At 45.4% G+C, this 22,743-nt stretch overlaps 1 protein-coding gene across 40 annotated transcripts in view; it reads right to left on the bottom strand.

Annotated features, from left to right (window-relative positions):
• Positions 1-22,743, bottom strand: part of GPHN (gephyrin) — a 490,719-nt gene that overhangs the window by 235,765 nt on the left and 232,211 nt on the right. For all 40 annotated transcript variants that reach the window (XM_069726492.1, XM_069726580.1, XM_069726522.1 and 37 more), the window contains exon 6: positions 2,971-3,037. In XM_069726492.1, coding sequence (XP_069582593.1) covers positions 2,971-3,037 — 67 coding nt within the window. The remainder of the gene's footprint in view (positions 1-2,970; positions 3,038-22,743) is intronic.

Genomic DNA, 22,743 nt, shown 5'->3' with positions numbered 1-22,743 from the left:
CTTGTCCTAAATATGGAAACCTCCTTTAGGTCTGCAATTATTATTCCAGTCTGGGTCCACAGCAAACATTGATAGATTTTCAGAGGGACTATCTTCGCCAAATAACCCATTGTTCTAAATATGGAAACCTCCTTTTGATCTCTTCATGGCCATTACAATCTAAATCCATAGATTTTCAAAAGGATTATTTTCGCAAAATAATCCCTTGTCCTAAATATGGAAATCTCCTTTTGATCTGCCATTGTCATTCCAGTCTGGGTCCACAACAATTATTTGTAGATTTTCAGAGGGACTATCTTCACCAAAGACCCCACTGTCCTAAATATGGAAACCTCCTTTTGATCTGTCCATGGCCATTACAATAGATCCAAAGATTTTCAAAAGGGTTACCTTTGCGAAACAATCCCTTCGCTTAAATATGGAATCCCCCTTCTACTCTAACCATGGCCATTACAATACCGTGAGAAGTGAGATTGAAGGATCACTATTGATTCCTGGTTCTGCTGCAAGAACATAAATTCTGCTCACATCTCCAGATGAACAAAGTGATATTTTACACATCACACTGCCTTCAGTAGCCAATTTGCAATTATTCTAGCTCTATACTTTGAAAGGTAATGTTTAACCCTGGGCACTGTAATGTACAATGGAAATTAATTAAGAAAAGCGAAGCGCTCCCATATCACACCACAAGAAGGATTTGTTTGCATAAAAAAGAGGCTCCTTCGACTAAAAACGCCTTTTTTTTTTTAAAGGCACAAGAAACGCTTTGAAAAACCATAATTAGCGGGACTTTCACTACAGGCAAAATTAGACATTGGAGTTACGGAGAAATGATTTATTGGCTATCAAGTCCTCATTTATATTTTAGCCCACAGGAAACAATGAAGCCATTAACGTCACCGCTTTCATTTCAGATATGTAAGCTGTGGGGGAAATAGGTAAGGAATCTGAAGGGAAAAATGGAATGATATTTTATGTCCTTGGTTTTGTTTTAACATGATTCTTTTCTATTGTACATCTCCTTTTATATAGTCTTTGTGTCCGTTCGCATTAATAAAAGGCCCATCTCAATATAGAGCCATCTATTGCTCTCCTACTCTCCATTGCTTCATCATTCCTACTATATTAGATATGTCATGTATCGGTATATATATAGAAAGAATTAAATAAAACTAAAGATAAACTAAATTTACCAGAATGTCATGCAACGTCATCCTTTTTTAAAAAAAGTAACGTATTCGGCAAAAAGAGTTCCAGCATTCTGGTCCAGCAGCCACGCCGGTAGTCTGTGGCCTCAGTCCCAGAGCCCTCCGTCCCAGAGCCCTGTGAGCCTTCTCCCACTTGCCAGTTCTAGGATCCTGGTCCAGCAGTCACATCGGTAGTTTGTGGCCAAAGGCCCAGAGCCCTGTGAGCCTTCTCCCACTTGCCAGTTCTAGGATCCTGGTCCAGCAGTCACATCGGTAGTTTGTGGCCAAAGGCCCAGAGCCCTGTGAGCCTTCTCCCACTTGCCAGTTCTAGGATCCTGGTCCAGCAGTCACATCGGTAGTTTGTGGCCAAAGGCCCAGAGCCCTGTGAGTCTTCTCCCACTTGCCAGTTCTAGGATCCTGGTCCAGCAGTCACATCGGTAGTTTGTGGCCAAAGGCCCAGAGCCCTGTGAGCCTTCTCCCACTTGCCAGTTCTAGGATCCTGGTCCAGCAGTCACATCGGTAGTTTGTGGCCAAAGGCCCAGAGCCCTGTGAGCCTACTCCCATGTGCCAGGGCCGGCTCCAGGATCCTGGTCCAGCAGCCAAGTAGATATTCCGTGGCCTCTGGCCGAGAGCCCTGTGAGCCTTCGCCCACCTGCCGGCTCCAGCAGCCCCAAATTTAAGTAATAAATAATATTTCCTTTAAGTTCAAGAGTGCTTGGGGATAAAAGAAATGCCAATTTTGATGAATTCGTCCTTTAGTGTCTTCGATTGTTACTTTTTGGCACTGACCTTTGGGCAAACATTCACATCTACCTTTTTACCTTTAAGGACAAGCCCTGACACCTGCGTAGATTTACCTGGTCCACATGGCTGAGATCACTTACTACACCGCACTATGGGGGCATCTATTATAAAAAGGCATTTTTAAAAAAATTCTGAGCTTCACTCCCCCTCTCCAGGATCAGCCTCAAGTCTCCGGTACAATTTCTGGAGTGGGTTACTTCTTGCAGGATTGATGTTGCGTCAGCAGTGCTTCTGCAGCCAATCAGTGAGCTCAGCAGTTCTGAGCAGCTGCTGCAGAGCTCAGTGATTGGCCGCAGCACTGTCTACATGATGCCAGCGATGCAAACTAGAAGACTCAGGAAGCAGCTGCGGATTGGAGAGGGTGAAGAAAGCTCAGTTGTTTGGGGTTTTTTTTTTTTTTTTTTTAACAAAAAACAAACTGTAGCTGGTAAACAGGGGTTTTCCAAAACTAGAAAACTCCCTTTAAACTGCAGGGACAATCACTGAAGTGACCCAGCCCCGTGCTTCACTCACAATGCTGTGGGCAGACCAGCGGCCTTCCTTCCACTTCACATTGACCATCGGTGAGCAAGTGACAGTCCTGGCAATAAGTCACCTCTTACCCTCATCGGAATACCCCTGTAAGTGCCCATGAAATGTAAGCATGGCCGCAACCCTATAACACTGATCATAATGTCTCATCTGCGGTTGTGATGCCAAGAAGACCGACATATAATTATGTGAAAGGATTAGGATTCAAGTGGGCGGACCTACTTGGATTCACAGTCATACATCAGAGACCGACCACTGGAGTCCCAAGTCTAGAATTAGCAATGACATACAGGATACACTAAATTTGTTCCCACAGGAGTATACATCAATATTCTCAGCTCCTCCTGCTACGTATCATACTACCCTGAGATTGGGCAGGACTTTTAAGATGACGGGTTCTTCTACACACCATATCATGGGGGAACGAGAATGGAGTTTGGCTCACCTGTGAACCTTTTTTGCTCCCTGGTAAATTGATGATAAGAGTCTTGCCTCTAATTCCACACACCGGTCTAATAAAAGAAGAAAATACAAAGATTACATAATGTAAAATTATAATAAAAAAACAACATTATCCTGTTTCAAAAAGAAAGCCATTATAAATGTGTACATGTTTCCAGCATGGATAGAACACACTGCATATTCCTCTTTAAACTGAATCTGTCATCAGATTTAACAATACAAAATACATAAATTATTATATAGCACTTGAAAACCTAAAGAGACTGGTGTACTAAACTTTAAAATACACAACAAAATACCTGTATAATCCTTTGAGAAGTTTAAACTCAATCCTTACTGAGGCGCCTCAGTGTCCCTCCTCCCTGCTGAGATTTCAGACTGTGCAGTACAAGCTGGGTGGAGGCTGAACAGACTTGGGAATCGTGGTAAACGTGTATCCACTCACGGGTAAAAGAAAAACTTAAGTTCAAGCACAAGGAGACGCCACACCTATACCAACCTGGTCCCTGTACAGACTAGAAAGGCCCTAGCCGCACAACTAAAAACACCACCTCAGACCTAACTGTCTAAAAGTCCGTTGAGAGGTTTCTCGTACCTCCTGAGGAACCAGAAAGGAGGCTGCAACACAAGGCAAACAAGGGAAGAGGAAAGCGTGAAGAAAAAAACACGAAAACCCAGGGTGAGAAACTAAAATATGTTCATATTGGGTAGTGAGGGAGTACCAAAATAAAAGAAACAAGTAGCCTCCCAGAAACCAGCGTTTTTTCTTTATGCAAATTTTAAGCTGCATTTTACAGAACCAGCAAAAGCTATGAGATTTCAGAAACCTCATGTGCAAACATTGGGTTTTTTTCCTCACTGAATTAGAAAACTGATATGTTTTTGAAAACTGCAGCATGTCAATTCTATCAGCAATTTTTCACCCATAGAAAGCACTGAGTAAGTGCAAAATCACAGTAAAAAAAAACCAGGCATCATGTTTTACTGTGTTTTTAGTGAAAACAAAGCAAGTACAGCTGGATTCAGTGATTTTCCCAAGTTTAAACCATAATGTAGTTGGTCTCCTTAAGTTAGCATGTCATTTAAGATTAGTACAGTTTGAATTATTAATGTGTGAAAAGTAAACATTGGCTGACCAAGTGTCAAGAGGGTGTCACATTCTCCTGGAAGTGGATTTAGTTTCTTCTGGTGAGGAAGAGGTTAATGACCCATTGTATGCTGGTCAGAAACATGCAGCTCCATTTCAGATACTTCTGATCTGGTCATTACCTTTTCCTACATAAACTGGTCAAACCTTCATGTTCCTGCCAGTGAAAGATGTCTTCATGTGCTGTGTGCTAAAGCTAAGTGGTTGGAGTAGAGTTGTTGTAGAAGTGATCTGTGGGTTGTTGTAGCATGTATGTGTTTATCTCATGGTCCACTTAGTTTATTCCTCCCAGTCTCTAAACGCCTCCCGGTTGTTTGTTAGTGTTTTTGTATGCTACAAGTTTTCGGCTATCCCTGTTTTGTGTCTTGTCTACATTACATTTCTATCCCATGACTGAAGGGGCCGGGGAGGGGACAGATCGGGGTTTAACAGGCGCATAGTAAGGTCAAATACTCAGGTCTCTCTACCTTCAAGTGTATCCCTGGGAAAGGGATAGTTAGGGTCCCAGTTCCAGGGAGACTGAGGCCCCCATGCCTTACAGAACACCTTCACAGCGTGACACCAAGCTGTGAAATTGATCAATAGTTGATCAACTCAAAGGTCCACCAAAGTGTGAAAGTAAACAGTGCCCTACAAACTCAATGCTCAGCCAATGTTTTAAGTAAACTATTCCTGATCAATTTACCTCCGACCAATTTTACATTTGTAATTGTGTATTTTTTCATGAACTCATGTGAATTTCTTTGTTCAGAATAGTCAGGTAAATCAGATATAAAAATCTTCTTTCACTGAAGAATTCAATCAAATTTCCCTTTTTTTTTCCCCAAAAATGGTTTTATGGTTTCACAAATGTTTTGCATTGGTGACTTGGGTTCATGCTTCTGTGGAGGAAACAAAGCTGAACTTTGAGATGCTGACAAACACAGCAAAACCTGCTTTTTCTACGCAACGTCTGTACTGCCAAGAAAGCAAATATTGTCTGCAGCAAAAAAAGCGACAAAAACGCAACGGGTGAACATAGCCTAACAGTGGTAAAAAGGAAAAGGTACTAGAAAGAAAAGCGAACAAACTCACTGCGGGAATACAACTGGAGTTTACCAAACAAGGTAAACCCCTTAGCTGAAAAGCTGAAATTCATGAACACACAACTACCGAGAGGTGTAGCCAGCAAGGAAGAGCAGTGAAGGGTGAACATTAGTGTTGAGCATCCCGATACTGCAAATATCGTGTATAGGCCGATATTCGCAGTATCGGAATTTCCAATACCGAGTTCCGATACTTTCTCAATATCGGATACCGGAATCGGAAGATCCCATAATGCTATGAGCCAGTTTCATTTAATTCAGCCAATGAGGATTCCTAAGAAGTGTGGGCACATCCTGTTATACATGTTAGTCATGTAACTACTGGCATGGCTGTGATTGGCTGCTGAAATGATGTCATGATGCACTATAAAAGTCGCCACCGCCATTTTGGGTTCACTCTGCTGTGAATTCAGTTAGGGACAGGACGCTGTGTTCTGACTGAGGGCCAGTTTGAGATAGCGATTTGCTTCATTGTGCTTTACCCAGGCTAATTTAGCAACCGCTGTGTGAGAACCTTGCTCAGTGTGCGTCACTGCCTCATACTGTTCCATTGTACTTTTATTCAATTAGTGCTGCCTGCTGCACATTTTGTACAGATTTATCCTATTAGTGGGTCTACATCCGTATACTGCTAGATTGTGGAAAAACACTATATAGGATTACATAGAGGAGCTTTTTTAGGCCTTGCAGCTCAGTTCACGGCTGTCTGCAAGGTCTCTGTGTGAGTGCAGCGGACTCTGTAGTCTGTTCTGCAAAATAAACAAAAAGTTACTAAAGTTCACCAAACACTCCACATTACAGTTGTGTAGGCCACATTAGCTCATATTAAAGTGTAGTCCACACATTATAAAATTAGTGTTTCTTATACCCGTTAGCAGCTGTTCAGGAATAAGCACACTAAGCCCTTAGTACTTTTCTGCCTATCTTTATCAGTCTACCAAGATGAAGAAGGCAGGGAGTAAGGCACGTGGTCGTAGGCGTGGAGGTGGAGCAGTGAGAGGACGTGGGGATTCTGTGCCTGCTGTGGGCACCAGTGACTCATCATCCCCCAGTTTTAGCAGGGAACAGTCCTTCATGCGCAGCTTTGTAGGAGCTCGCCGTACCTTGCTGCTGTGGGACGAACAAATTGAAGCAGTTGTCGGATGGATGGCAGGTAACGCATCGACTTCAATTAGTGCCACATCCTCTTAGGCACAGAGCATTGAAAAGCACCCATCTGTCTCTTCACCACCTGCCAAATTGTCTACGCAGTCAGAGAGCCCAGGACAGGAGCCATCTCTACTTCTGTTCTCTGAATCTCTTGGCTTGGAAAGAGGGGGCCAGCCAAGCAGCATTTGAGAAATGGAAGAAGAGGCAGTATGCAGTGATGCCCAACAGCTTTGTCTCTCTGAATCTGAAGAGGCAAGTGGGCCAGTGCCTCCGGTCAGCACACCTCAGTACGCATCTGATATTGAGACTCAGGTGCCACTTTCTGGTGCGTACTGTGCTGCCGAGACTACCCAGGAGAAGCAGTTGTTGGAAGAGGGTAGTGTAGATGATGAGGTCCTTGACCCATCATGGCATGAGGTACAGGAAGGTGGTGGGAGCAGCTCTGAGGAAGAGATTCCCCGAATGGCCCAAAGAGGGAGAGAGAGGGGGAAGACTGTGTTGCCTGTAGCCTCCACTTCGGCACCCATTAGGAGCATGCCTCTTACAAAATCCAAAACGGACGCTCCCAAGACTTGCAGTGCCTGGTCCTTTTTTGACACAGTTGCAGATGACATTTGCTTTGTCAAATGCAAGCAGTGTCTATTCAGAAAGTCAAAAGAGGGAAAAGTGTCAGCAACCTCAATACCACAAATATGTGGAAACATGTGCAGACCAAGCATGTGGTGGAGTTACAAAAACACACTGAAGACCTAGGCCAACCAACAGCGGCACCTACCACCTCTTCAGCTCGTGTTTTAGCCTCTTCCTCCAGCTCACACACAGCTGGTACGGCTTCCTCACAGGATCGCCATGGAAGAACCTCTGGCACTGTTGTCCAGAGACCCAGTGTAATTGCACCCACAGCACTACGTTCCCAGTCATCCTCACACTCCCAGTCCAGTCTACAGCCATCAGTAGCACCGGCATGGGAGAAAAGGCAGCCATTCTCGGCAAACCACCCCCCGAGCACAGGCTCCGAATGCTGGCAATGCAAAACTACTGTCCCTTGAAATGCTGTCATTCAGGCTGGTGGATACTGACACCTTCCGTAACTTCATGGCATTGGCAGTCCCACAATACAACGTGCCCAGCCGCTTTTATTTCAGCAGGCAAGCCATTCCTGCCCTGCAAAAGCATGTGGAGGGAAACATTAAACATGTGCTACTAAACGCCATCAGTAGCAAGGTCCACCTCACCACTGATGTGTGGACCAGTCACCATGGACAGGGACGATACCTTTCCCTCACTGACCATTGGGTAAATGTTGTGGAGCTGGGTACAGATCGTGAGAGTGGCGCTGTATGTGTTCTGCCAACTCCAAGGATTGCAGGAATCCAGTCTGCAAACATTGACTCCTCCTCATACTCCAGTTCCTCAGAATCAGCACTGCAGGAGCCGTCACAGTCCACCTCCACATGGACCCGTGAACGCTTACCTGTTACGACCGATATGAGCACAGCCGTGGCCAAACGTCAACAGGCCGTATTGAAACTACCGTAATTTCTTTGGGAAATCGAAGCCACACAGCGCAGGAGCTCTGGAATGCCATCAAGCAGGAGAGCGACGTGTGGTTTGTGCCAGCGAATCTCCAGCCAGGCATGGTAGTGTGTGACAATGGCCGAAATCTGGTGGCAGCTCTGGGCCTAGGCAACCTCACTCATATCCCATGTCTGGCACATGTGCTCAACTTGGTCATGCAGAGTTTTTTGAGGGACTATCCGGATCTTGATGCACTGCTGCACAAGGTCCGCCTAGAGTGTGCTCACTTGCGGCGTTCCAGCACGGCAAGATCGCGCATTGCAGCTCTGCAGCGCCGATTCCGCCTTCCGGAACATCGCATCATATGTGACCTACCCACCAGGTGGGAATTCAACGTTGCATATGTTGGAGTGGTTGTGTGAGCAGCAGCCAGCAGTAAAGGAGTGCCAGCTGCATCAGGTGCAAAGAAGTCGCACTGCGCACCGTTCACACTTCACAACCACTGAGTGGGCCGCTATGAAGGACATCTGCCAGGTTTTGCATGCCTTCGATGATTCCACGCGGATGGCGAGTGCAGATGATGCACTAGTCAGCATGACTATCCCCCTTATCTGCCTGCTTGAAAAAACACTGCAAGCACTAAGGGATGAGGTTGTGGAAGAGGTGGAGGATGAGGAGTCACAAATGCCATCTGCTTCTGGACAGTCTGCGCAACGTGGTTCCTCACAAAGGCCTAGGCAGGGGACACTTTGTGAGGAGGATGAGGAGGAGTCAATGGAGGAGGAAGACATCTGTCCAGAGGAGGGAGTTACACAATTCTCCAGTAGTCAGTATGTAGAGCGAGGGTGGGGTGATGCAGAGCAGGCAGAGATCACGCCTCAAGCAGAAGACAGCGTTTCTTGGCCAGTTGGCAATCTGCAGCACATGGTTGATTTCATGCTGCAGGGCCTGAGAAACCACCGCCGCACCGCCCACATTCTCAACACGGCTGATTATTGGGTGTACACCTTCCTAGATCCTCGCTACTAGGACAACTTTCAAAGCCTCATAACATCGTTGAACCGGGAGCGTAAAATGCGGAAGTACCAAGACACACTGGTGCAGTCCATCATCTTCTCCAGTCCAATCAAGATCAGTGCTGCTAGTGCTTTACAAAGCAGCTCAGTGCGTCGAGGCAGTGGAGGAAGCTCTGCACAAAGAGGGAGCAGAAGCAGTGGCTCAGCACAAGGCAAGACCAGTATGGACCAATTGTGGCAAAGTTTTGTGTGCCCGCCACAAATGTCTACACCATCACAGATGTCTCCAGTCAGCAGGAGGCAACATTTCCGTCAGATGGTGACAGACTACATGTCTTGCCCTCTCACTGTACTCCCAGATAGCTGTTCCCCCTTTAAGTTTCGGGGTCTTTAAGCTGGATACATGGCCAGAGCATAGCCAGTATGCATTGGAGGTGCTGGCTTGCCCTGCTGCTAGTGTATTATCGGAACGCGTCTTTAGTGCCGCAGGTGGTGTACTAACAGACCGTCGCATGCAACTATCCTAAAACGTTGACCGGCTTACTTTTCTGAAAATGAACAAGGCCTGGATCTCGCAGGAATTTGCCACTCCTCTTCCAGATTAAATAATTGGTTGGCAACAATATCCAGGTCTCCTGTTGTGTTCATGTTTCTAGCACCTGAAATGTAATCCCTGGGCTCCAACACCGCCAGTTGCTGCTCAGAAGTGCCGTCTGCACAGTCAACACATGAAACAGTGTTATTGGGTTTCAGTAATGTCAGCTGATCCCCAGCTGTGTATCCGGCAATTTCTCCTGCTCCATCCACACTCACACTACAACAGATATTAAACTGCCTCGAGTGCAGGCCTCGGCCTAAACTCTGCTTCTCCTGGATTCCCTGGGCTCCAACACTGCCAGTTGCTGCTCAGAAGTGCCGTCTGCACGGAGAAAAACACTCGCTGCTGTGTTAGCGGGGTTCAATAATGTCAGCTGCTCCCCTGCTGTGTATCCGGCAATTGCTCCTGCTACCTCCACACACACACTACTTCAGATATTAAACTTGCTCCAATTAAGCCTCGGCCTACACCCTGATTGACCCTGGGCTCCAACACCGCCAGTTGCTGCTCGGAAGTGCCATCTGCACAGAGAAAAACACTCGCTCCTGTGTTAGTGGGGTTCAGTAACGTCAACTGCTCCCCTGCTGTGAATCCGGCAATTGCTTCTGCTACCTCCACACTTACACTACTTCAGATATTAAACTAACTCCAATTAGGCCTCAGCCTACACTCTGCTTCTAGCATTGACCCTGGGCTCCAACACCGCCAGTTGCTGCTCGGAAGTGCTGTTTGCACAGAGAAAAACACTTGCTCCTGTGTTAGTGGGGGTCAGTAACTTCAGCTGCTCCCCTACTACCTCTACAATCACACTACTTCAGATATTAAACTTGCTCCAATTAGGCCTCGGCCTACACCCTGATTGACCCTGGGCTCCAACACCGCCAGTTGCTGCTCGGAAGTGCCATCTGCACAGAGATGCTTCTAGCATTGACCCTGGGCTCCAACAACGACAGTTACTGCCTGGAAGTGCTGTCTGCACAGTCAACAGTTGCTCCTCTGTTATTGGGGTTCAGTAACGCCAGCTGCTCCCCTGCTGTGTGTGCGACAAGTTCTCCGCTCAGTTTCTAGCATTGACCCTGGGCTCCAACACCAACAGTTGCTGCCCGAAAGTGCTGTCTGCACAGTCAACAGTTGCTCCTCTGTAACTGGGGTTCAGTAACGTCAGCTGCTCCCCTGCTGTGTGTGTGGCAAGTTCTGCAGTCAGTTTGTAGCATTGACCCTGGGCTTCAACACCGCCAGTTGCTGCCCGGAAGTACTGTCTGCAGAGTCAAGAGTTGCTCCTCTGTTACTGGGGTTCAGTAATGCCAGCTGCTTTCCAGCTGTGTGTGTGGCAATTTCTCCTGCTCCCTCCACACTAAGACTACAACAGATATTAAACTAGCTTCAATTAGGCCTCGGCCTACACACTGCTTCTAGCATTGACCCTGGGCTCCAACACCGTCAGATGCTGCTCGGAAGTGCCATCTCTACAGTCAACACTTGCTGCCGTGTTATTGGGGTTCAGTAACGTCAGCTGATCCCCAGCTGTGTTTCCGGCAATTTCTCCTGCTCCCTCCACACTTACACTACTACAGAAATTAAAGGGAACCTGCCCCCCCAGGCGTTTGTAACTGAAAGAGCCACCTTGTGCAGCACTAATGCTGCAATTGGACAAGGTGACTCTTTTAGTTATTCTCCTTGCACACGCTGAACTTAACACTTATAAAATGTGTCCCCTCATACCGTGAAAGTCCAAGAGGCGGGGCTTTCCTTCATAATCAGACGCGGCACAGCTGTTATTCATACCCCCTTGGCGCCGTGCGCCGCCTCCTGAGCATTGTTTGAATCTGTCCCGGAGCCTGCGCTGTTATGTTATCCCTTGGCCATGCGCAGTTAGCGCTGCCCATCTTCTGACATCATTTGATGTCAGGCTGACTTAGCCTGTGCGGTCTACCTGCCCGATATCCCTCCCCGCAGTGTCTTCTGATTTATTCACACTGTGGGGCTGGGATTCATGGGCATGTGCTGTGCATATTTTCGCCTCTCACTTATCTCCCTCCTCCTAATTCAGACACTGCGCCGTCAGCTGATCCCTAATCGCCGTGGCATGCGCTTAGGGATCAGCTGACGTCGCACAGTCTAAAGAAGGTGGAAGGAGATAATTGAAAGGTGAAGATATGCTCTGCGCATGCCCATGAATCCCAGCCCCGCAGTGTGAATAAAGCAGAAGACACTGCGGGGCGGGATCTTGGGCAGAGCGGCCACACAGGTGCAGTCAGCCTGACAACAAATGATGTCAGAAGACGGGCAGCGCTTTCTGCGCATGGTTAAGGGATAACATAACAGTGCAGGCTCTGGGACAGTTTTAAACAATGCCGAGTAGGCAGCGCCCGGCGCCAAGGAGGTATGAATGACGGCTCTGCTGCATCTCATTAAGATGGAAAGTCCCTCCTCCGGGACGGTTTCACGGTATGAGGGGGCACATTTTATAAGTGTTAACTTCAGCGTGTGCAAGGAGAATAAGTAAAATAGCCACCTTTTCCTTGTGCAGCATTAGTGCTGCACAAGGTGGCTCTTTTAGTTACAAAGGCCTGGGGGGGTTAAAGGTTCCCTTTCAACTTGCTCCAATTAGGCCTCAGCTTACATTCTGTTTCTCATGTAATCCCTGGGCTCCAACACCGCCAGTTGCTGCTTAGAAGTGTCTTTGGCACGGGTACTCCCTCCTGCCCAGCCCGGTTCCAGCACGCCAGCTGTTTCCGGGTAGTGTCAAGCTCACTTTGCCTCCAATACGTTGTCCTGTCGGGTTACGGTTGGGTTAGCCAACTCTATGGTGCCTGCAGTTTAGGGGCTTCCTATGTGGGCTGCGGGAACTGGTAATCAAGGCTGGTTCCGTAGTGCCAATAGGACAAGCTCCCCCTGTAGGACTGAGTTTTCGGTAACTACAGCCGGCTTGCGGCCTAGCAACTTTTTTTTTCTATGGACCTTCTGCTGCCTATCTGAGTTCCAGCACCATTAGCTGGTTCTTAGGAAGACAATCTTGAATAGGCTCCCCTGGTTCCCCTACCGTCAGCTGGTTCCAGGCAGAGCCTTTGGCTTAGGTGCCTCCTTCTGGGTGTCCGAGTTCCACCAACGTCTGGTGGTCCTTGGTAGTGCTTTCTGGCACGGGTACCTCCTGCTTAGTAACCGGGTTCCAGTACCGCCAGCTAGTCCTCGGTAGTTCCATTGGTTCTTGTACCTTCTGCTACCCATCCGGGTTCCTGTACCGTCAGCTGGTTCTCGGCAGTGTCTTTGGCTCTTGGACCTTCTGCTCCCCATCCTGGTTCCAGTACCGTCAGCTGGTTCCAGGCAGAGCCTTTGGCTTAGGTGCCTCCTTCTGGGTGTCCGAGTTCCACCAACGTCTGGTGGTCCTTGGTAGTGCTTTCTGGCACGGGTACCTCCTGCTTAGTAACCGGGTTCCAGTACCGCCAGCTAGTCCTCGGTAGTTCCATTGGTTCTTGTACCTTCTGCTACCCATCCGGGTTCCTGTACCGTCAGCTGGTTCTCGGCAGTGTCTTTGGCTCTTGGACCTTCTGCTCCCCATCCTGGTTCCAGTACCGTCAGCTGGTTCCAGGCAGAGCCTTTGGCTTAGGTGCCTCCTTCTGGGTATCCGAGTTCCACCAACGTCTGGTGGTCCTTGGTAGTGCTTTCTGGCACGGGTACCTCCTGCTTAGTAACCGGGTTCCCGTACCGTCAGCTGGTCCTCGGTAGTTCCATTGGCTCTTGTACCTTCTGCTACATTTCCAAGTTCAAGACCCTAAAGACGACCCTGAAGACCACCCCAGAGACGACGACCCCAGAGACGACGACGACCCCAGAGACTTTGACCCTGAAGACCACCCCGAAGACGACGACGACCCTGGAGACGACGACAACCCTGGAGACGACGACAACCCTGGAGACGACGACAACCCTGGAGACGACGACAACCCTGGAGACGACGACAACCCTGGAGACGACGACAACCCTGGAGACGACGACAACCCTGGAGACGACGACAACCCTGGAGACGACGACCCTGAAGATCGAGAAGCAGAAGAACAAGAAGCTGCAGAACAAAAAACAGAAGATTAAATATAAGACTAAAAATCAGAGAAAAAGATATTATCTAAATTATAAACAGAAGAAGACTAAGAAGTGTATGGGGGTGAGTCCGTTCCTCCTCGTGGTGTCCCTGGAAAAAACCTTCTGCTGCAGGCAAAACTGAACGCGGACAAATCCTGTTGTAAATCTTTTGTTATAGGCAGAACGGAAGTGTAATCTTCAAACTTTTATAGATAACAACTACAGGAATGCCTGTCACAGATAAGAATATGATGAAGAAGTTGAATATGAAGAAGATGAAGAAGTTGAATATGAAGAATAATAATAGTTGAATAAAAAGAATATGAAGAATGTCAAAAAAAGAATAATAGGAAGAAGGTGAAGATGATGAATAAGGTGAAGGAGAAGTTGATGAAAAAGATGCTGCTTCTGAGGATGATGAAGAAGAAAGTGTGGGGGAAGTAAAAAAGAAGGTGAAGAGCATGGAAGTAGTGAAACAAATACCTGACAAAATATAAAAAATCTTAACATAGTCAATATCTTTGTAACTCCAAACGTCTTTAAAAAAAAAAATAATTCCTGCTATTCCATTTGATTGGCCTAAACCTCTATGCCTTTAATGTCTCCTCCACCTCCCCCAATACATCCTACATTATTCTTAGTTGTTTTCCTTCATGTTGAATTAACCTACAAGGAAAGAAAGGGTTTATTTTAATTCTGATATTTTTGTCCCATTGACTTGCATTGGTATTGGGTATCGGCGATATCCTATATTTTTTGAATATCGGCTGATCCAATCCGATACTTCTGGATATCGGAAGGTATCGCTCAACACTAGTGAACATATAAAATCCCACCCAGAATATGATAGGGCAGACCAAAATGGAAAAATAAGAAACACTTGGAGAGGAGAAACCAAGAAGGGAAAACACAGACAATAGAAACCGTCAGCATTTAAACAGGGAAGAAAAGGCAATAGCTCAACAGACAGAGGAACTCAGCACGCAAGTCACTGGATTGAATCCCCAAACTGGACCATTACACGTGATCTCTCTCACTCTGCATTTGGACTCACAAAGTGCTCACTTTACTATCTTGAAAGTAGGTACACCAGCCTTATCAGGTCAATGATACTGTTATAGGGCTTTAAGGGGGAGTGTTTTAGTGCCAAGCCTGCATATGGAGACTTACAGGCCATGCAATACTCCTCTGAGAATTTACAGAACCGTGGAATCAATAATGCACATAAAATAAATAATAATAATAAATATGCAAACAGACAATTAGAGAGGAAAAGGACTTGAACTCTAGCGTCATCTATTGGATGTAGCAATTCTAACAGTCAATATCAACTATGTAATGAGCCTTGCCATGTGACTTAGAATAAGAAGCCAAACAAGGAAAAAACATTTGCCAACGCGTGCTTCAGGGTTTTTGCCCCACCTCAGTGTAAAACAAGAGATCTGATTTGGCAAGGTGAGAAGACTGACTGGTAGTCTAAAGGGGGCATGTTTCTCTTAGTGAAGAGCGTCAAGATGGCATAGGGAGATTTAAATGCCATATAATGTTCCTCTAGAAACTTAAAAATCCAAATAGCCTATTCAGAAGGTGACACTTATGGAAAATGTCAATCCTAAAAGTCAATTTCGACCCTTTATTCAGCCCTGCCAGATGACTTAGGATAAGAAGCCAAATCAGATCTCCAGCTCTGCACTAAGGTGGAGCAAAAACTCCCAACACATGTCTGCAAACAAAGTGTCTGGTTTGGCTTCTTATCCTAAGTTCTGGTAAATTTAAGCATTATGGTTCTGCATGTGTTAAAAAATTAGCACTGAACACTTCCCATTTGTGTATTGTCTCTATCACCAAGATTCATGCCTCTCTGGCCGAGACCTCCATCCTTTACACTAATTATCAGCAATCAATCAATTGTATGGAAGCTGTTGTCAAAAGTGAGAGATGTCAGAAATCAACGCTGTTTCTGTAGCAGAGGCATACAACGCAAGTTTTTGTCAGCCTGGAACTCCTTTCATCATCTCTCGTCTGAGGCGTGTAAGCTGCACATTGTCTACTGGCAAAGTTTCAAAGACTGAATCTAAAAACTGAGAAAAATGTATGAAGTTATCAATCTGCACATGACATATCCATAGTTAAAGGGGTTGTCAGGTGAAAACAGTGTATCACCAATCCAATGGATAGCTGATAACTTGCAGATTGGTGGGGGTTCCATCACTCAGACCTGCTTCGATCAGCAGAACGGGCTACTTTTATCACTATTACAAATTAAGTGGGGCAGGTGATGACTTGTTTAATTAAGGGTCAATCTACTTGGGGTAACTGGTTCCAGTTTATCATGTGCGTGGAAAGTGCTATAAATGTGCTTATTAAAATTGTTTGAGAAATGTCCCACCATCCTGAATGCACTTGGCAAATCATCAAGATCCGCTGCTGGCAGCTCCACTGGCAATTATCAATTAATGATGTCCCAGATGTGCTCAACGGGAGACAAGTCCAGAGATGCTGCAGTAGCACGTTTCGGCCATGAAGAATGCTCACAGTAGCATGAGAAACATGCGGCTTGGCACTGCCATGGCAAATAATGGCTCCAGGGACACTTTAGATAGCATTACTAGTAATTCCACCAAATCAAAGTAACGCTGAAATGTTAGTGCACCTGGAATGAAACCTACCGTACATCATGCCAACCTACTCCATAATCTCAGGACTAGGACCAGTGTGACGTTCACCCCGTGAAGGCCTTTTCATGGCATTGTCCATGTGGTCTCGTTAGATTAGAAGAATGTTGCGTAGTGATCCATTCTGTTGTGGAAGAGAAATCTGACTTCACATAAGCCTAAGGCATCAAAAGTGTCTCCACAAACTATCAGAAGGAGTTTGCACAATATTGGGCTATGAGTCAGACGTCCAGCTCTAGGTGCACCACTGATCTCACACTCTAAAAGGCAATAATGGCGCATAGCAAGACATCAATGGAGGCAACAACTTGAAGAGGCTTTCACGAGGTAAAGTGAGAGTGTCTGAGGAGCCATTTTCCATAAAGACAACATCAGGCTGTTTGCTGCTCAAGCTTTTGTGAGCATCTTGCATGTTCCATGATAGCAAAGCCACAAAAAGAGGAATGAAATCTTCCAAAAATTCAAGAATACCGCCAAAGAACCTGCTCAGGTAAAGAACTAATGCACTCTTAGGATGCAGTAAACCCAGGTAGTAAAGATGGCGGCAACGCAGGTGCAAAATACTGATGAGACAACCACTCACAAGCTACCAATTCATGGAGGGGGTGACTGTTAAGTATTAGATTACACAAAAGTGGCTTGTATAGGGCGTTGTTCACATACAGGTAAAGTGTCTGGCTTACAGGTCATTAGTAAAGCCCACACTATTAGATTATGAAATGGAAAGAAGGTGGGCACCACCAAATACAATTACACCATACAGCCAGGTGCTACTCAATACACAACCAGAATTATAAAAAGAGTAAAGAAACACTATTAGTTTAGGCGGGCTGCCCAGCACTAAGTGCATCCCAACACCCTAGTTAACAAGGCCAAAATGCTGGGATTGGCTGCACCCTCAAAAATTAAGTGCAAGCTTGAGTCAAGGGTCCTCAGACTAAACTTAAAAGCAAAGCCACAAAAAGAGGAATAAAAATCTTCCAAAAAATTTAATAAATAAGAGAACCCTGCATGGCCTAAACGTGCTAGCATGGCCTGCAGCATTATCTTTGCTCTTGTCTACCATCAAACATATCTTGGACAGACAGACAAACATAGTTAGATAACAGATAGATTATACATAATAGATACATAGATACAGTGGGTACTGAAAGTATTCAGACCCCTTTAGATTTTTCACTCTTTCGCTGCAGCCATTTGGTAAATTCAAAAAAGTTCATCTTTTTTTCCTCAATCTGACCACCAGATAAACATAAACAGATCCTCAGAGAGATATTTGCATTGTCCTCTTATATACTTATGCATGGTTATTACATCGCCCTTCAGTTGTCTTTTTTTCTAGACTAAATAATCCTAATTTTGATAATCTTTCTGGGTATTGTAGTTCCCCCATCCCCTTTATTAATTTTGTTGCCCTCCTTTGTACTCACTCTAGTTCCATTATATCCTTCCTGAGCACCCGTGCCCAAAACTGTACACAGTACTCCATGTGCGGTCAAACCAGGGATTTGTACAGAGGCAGTATAATGCTCTCATCATGTGTATCCAGACCTATTTTAATGCACCCCATGATCCTGTTTGCCTTGGCAGCCGCTGCCTGGCACCTTCTGTGACCAGAAGAGATGCTTCTGTTCTGTCTAGAAAGTCTTAATGTTCTTTGATGAGTTAAAAGTTGCAATTGTTTCTTCCAGACCCCGCACCTTTTCTTGTAAAAAGGGCCAGTAGTCTACACTTCTGGCAAATGAAGTTGGATTCTTCTTCTGGTCGATCGGTGAATATGTAGCACATGTTGCAGCTCACCATGTAGGTTGCCACATATACATGTTGCTCCTACATCCTGCTGACTTGCTGTGTGTCTTCCTACTTGTGTAATCTACTGTGTGTAACCTTGTTGTGTAATCTGCTGTGTTTTTTCCTTCTTGTCTTCTACTGAATCAGCGAAGCTTTCTTGCAATAGTGTCCTAGAGGCAAAAATCCTCTGTCATTCTTCCTTGCAGATCTTCTGCAGTTCGGTCAGGTTGGATGGTGAACTTTGGTGGACAGCCATTTTCAGGTCTCTCCAGAGATGCTCAATTTGGTATAGGTCAGGGCTCTGGCTGGGCCAGTCAAGAATGGTCACAGTTGTTCTAAAGCCACTCCATTGTTATTTTAGCTGTGTGCTTAGGGTCATTGTCTTGTTGGAAGTTGAACCTTCGGCCAAGTCTGAAGTCCAGAGCACTCTGGAAGAGGTTTTCATCCAGGATATCTCTGTACTTGGCTGTATTCATGTTTCCTTCAATGGCAACCAATCATCCTGTCCCTGCAGCTCAAAAACATCTCCATAGCATGATGCTGCCACCACCATGTTTCACTGTTGGGATTGTATTGGGCAGGTGATGAGCAGTGCCTGGTTTTCTCCACACATACCACTTAGAATTATCACCAAAAAGGTCTATCTTTGTCTCATCAGACCAGAGAATCTTATTTCTCATAGTCTGGGAGTCCTTCATGTGTTTTTTTAGCAAACTCTATGTTGGCTTTCATATGTCTTGCACTGAGGAGAGGCTTCCGTTGGGCCACTCTGCCACAAAGGCCCAACTGGTGGAGGGCTGCAGTGATAGATCCACAAAGTCAATTTTCTCCCATCTACCTACTGCATCTGTGGAGCTCAGCCATAGTGATCTTGATCTTTACCTGTCTCACCAAGGCTCTTCTCCCACGATTGCTCAGTTTGGCTGTATGGTATAGGAAGACTTCTTGTGGTCCCAAACTTTTTCCATTTAAGGATTATGGAGGCCACGGTGTTCTTAGGAACCTTGAGTACTGCAGAAATTCTTTTGTAACCTTGACCAGATCTGTGCCTTGCTACAGTTCTGTCTCTGAGCTTCTTGGCCAGTTCCTTTGACCTCATGATTCTAATTTGGTCTGACATGCACTGTGAGGTCTTATATAGACAGGTGTGTTCCTTTCCAAATCAAGTCCTATCAGTTTAATTAAACACAGCTGGACTCCAATGAAGGAGTAGAACCATCTCAAGGAGGATCACAAGGAAATGGACAGCATGTGACTTAAATATGAGTGTTGGAGCAAAGGGTCTGAATACTTATGACCATGTGATAGTTCAGTTTTTCTTTTTTAACAAATATGCAAAAATTTCTACATTTCTGTTTTTTACAGTCAAGATGGGGTGCAGAGTATGAGAAAAAAATGATTTTTTTTTTAATTTACCAAATGGCTGCAATGAAACAAAGAGTGAAAAATTTAAAGGGGTCTGAATACTTTCCGTCCCCACTGTACTGTAGATAGATTGATAGATAATAGATAGATAATAGTGTAATGTGGCTAATGGTCGTGTAGTCGATAGGAAGTATGTGTTCCAGAGATGGCTTGTCTCTGTGAATTAACCCGGAGTATTTTGTCTAGTGCACATAAGCACTAAGAGGTTCGTTTGGTGCACCTGGGACCGGGTTACGGGTAGCTTTGAGAGATGAGGGGGTCTAGCTACCCACATTCCTCACCTCTGGGTGTGGTTAACAGCCTATATAATGTAGGCTGCTGTTTTGGCACAGGGTCTGTGTGTTGGGAGGGAGAAGGCCTCCTGTGTGTTTGGCTCCAGACCGAGCCTGAGTACTGGACACTACTCCAGCCTGTGTGCCCTCAGATCTGGCAGAGCAGAGCCCTGCTATGGACATTTTTTATTTTTGTTTGCTTGATCTAAAGGCTGTTTGTTTTTCTTTTTGCTTTGTGGGGTTTATGAAGGAATAAATCCACATGAACTTTTATAGGAACGAGCCTCCTGTTTTCCTCTCGTCGCACCCAAATAGATAGATATTATAATATAGATTATAGATAGATAATAGATAGATAATAGATAGATAGATAGATACCGTAGATAATGGTACTACGGTACCATCCAGTAGAGAAGTGTCTGATAACCACCACCACATAAAAGGATGGAAGCAACTATGGTTTGGCCCTGTCTCTTTGAGGGCCCATAGCACTAGTAAGAAATTTAACTAAATGTAGCTATACAGCTATGTAAAAACTTGGTGAGCCTGTGATTTGATATGCATGTATCTGGGTGAAACGACATTACAACAAGCAGCATGGTGTGAAGTGTCACCGAGGCCCCATAGGGCAGCACAGTGAATACCTACAGGTCCATCATGCCGACACCTATGAAGAAGTTTAATGCATGGCTTCTAAATCTAAACATTAAGAATGCAAATATTCAAATTGAAGATGTCTTATTTAATGCATAGTTCTTGCGTTCCTATGTTACATACGCCGCCTCCTCACATGCAGGGAACGCCATTCATCTTGCTCCGCTTGGCTAGGATGCTATTTTAGGTGACAATAATGCAGAGTCACGTTCGTAGCGACGCTAGAAAGGAATATTCCGCTTCCCGCTTACAATCAGGCTTTTCATCTCGCGCTCTGCAGATTACCTGCATTCCCTGCTGTGTTTTCTAAGGGACGACCACAAGGAACTGCTGACATGGAGAATGATAAAACAGCACCTTGCAAGCAGGGATCGCCAAAACAGCTGACGACATAACAAGCCTTTATTACAATATTATTGTGCGGCACCAATGGTTTATAGATCTGCTAAAACCATAAATACCCAGACTTCACATCGCTGTAACATTATGATAAAACCGGGCATAACAACAACCGTATGTGTATTAACATCTACAGCCCTGAACCGGGAATGATGCATTTTAAAGAATAAGTACATTATGGGAAAACACAATTTTTTTAAAACAAAGTCACATTTTTACACACCAGCGGCATTAACGCGGACTTTGATTTTTTTTTAAGGTTTATAAATAAGAAGTGAGATCTGGATAAGAGAAAAAAAGCTTCCTATTACAATAGTTTACTAAAGCCGCACTCCTACAGCTCTCATTCATTCTTCTGTGTGTTAGCAGAAGCTAGTAATAAACTGTACATTTCAGAAAGAGGATTAGAAAAAAATTAAATTTAAATTTAGCCTAAAATAAAAATCTGCTACAATCTTGTCTACAGCTCCAAGGTAGACTAATGTGTCTCCGTGGTTACAGACTACAAACAAACCCTGTGTAGTTTGGACTTAAGGTACCTCCAACACTTAGCGACGCTGCAGCGATACCGACAACGATGTCGATCGCTGCAGCGTCGCTGTTTGGTCGCTGGAGAGCTGTCACACAGACAGCTCTCTAGCGACCAACGATGCCGGTAACCAGGGTAAACATCGGGTTACTAAGCGCAGGGCCGCGCTTAGTAACCCGATGTTTACCCTGGTTACCAGCGTAAAAGTAAAAAAAAACCAAACACTACATACTTACCTTCCGCCGTCTGTCCCCGGCGCTCTGATTTCCTGCACTGACTGTGAGCACAGCGGCCGGAAAGCAGAGCGGTGACGTCACCGCTGTGCTTTCCGGCTGGCCGGCGCTCACAGCCAGTGCAGAGAAGCAGAGCGCCGGGGACAGACAGCAGAAGGTAAGTATGTAGTGTTTGTTTTTTTTTTACTTTTACACTGGTAACCAGGGTAAACATTGGGTTACTAAGCGCAGCCCTGCGCTTAGTAACCCGATGTTTACCCTGGTTACCAGTGAAGACATCGCTGAATCGGCGTCACACACGCCGATTCAGCGATGTCTGCAGGGAGTCCAGCGACGAAATAAAGTTCTGGACTTTCTGCAGCGACGAACGACATCACAGCAGGATCCTGATAGCTACTGCCTGTCAAACTGAATGATATCGCTAGCCAGGACGCTGCAACGTCACGGATCGCTAGCGATATCGTTCAGTGTGACGGTACCTTTACTGTACTTCCTTCCATCTAGGGCTGAGACGAAGAATCTAAGAATTCAATTAGCTTGCTATTTCAGTAAAGATCAGTTCTGATTTAGACCAGAACTGTGAAATAGACATTGGCTCCATCCAGCTTACAAAGTGCCTTGTATGTGTACCAAGAAGATAATATTAAAGAATATTAAATTGTACATGACATTAATGAGGACCTTTAAAGAGTTAAATACCTTTTCAATCCCTGAGCTCCTCTCATTTCTGTATTCTGCTGTGTCGCTCCATTGCAGAGACATTCATGTTTGTTTCTTCTGGAGCGCAGTATGTGACATCTCTGCTCACAGTTCAACCAGGCGTTTCATCAGAGTCTTCTCTGGAAGTGGGTGCTTTCATACCTCACTCCCACTCACAGCCAATCACAGATCAGCAGCCGATCTCGCAGCCTCAGATTGGCAGTATCTGGGAGGTACATAGGTCTGAAAGTGCGCACCCCAGAGGAGACTCCAAAGAAACACCCAGCTGAACGAAAAGCAGAGATTTCACATACCACACTCCAGCAGAAACAAATGCAAATTTCTCTGCAATGGAGCGACATTGCACAAATCGGAAAGAAGCTGCAGAATTAGGGATTTCTACAAGGTATTTAATAATTTTTTTTTTAGCAAGTGACGTGTCCTCTTGAAGATTTAGAAAGATAAGTAAAATGAAAAAAATCTGTC

This window comes from Ranitomeya imitator, chromosome 1 (assembly GCF_032444005.1).
Source record: "Ranitomeya imitator isolate aRanImi1 chromosome 1, aRanImi1.pri, whole genome shotgun sequence".
Taxonomy (NCBI): Eukaryota; Metazoa; Chordata; class Amphibia; order Anura; family Dendrobatidae; genus Ranitomeya; species Ranitomeya imitator.
Note: the sequence above shows the minus strand (reverse complement) of the source record. Positions and strands in the feature narration are given on the sequence as shown.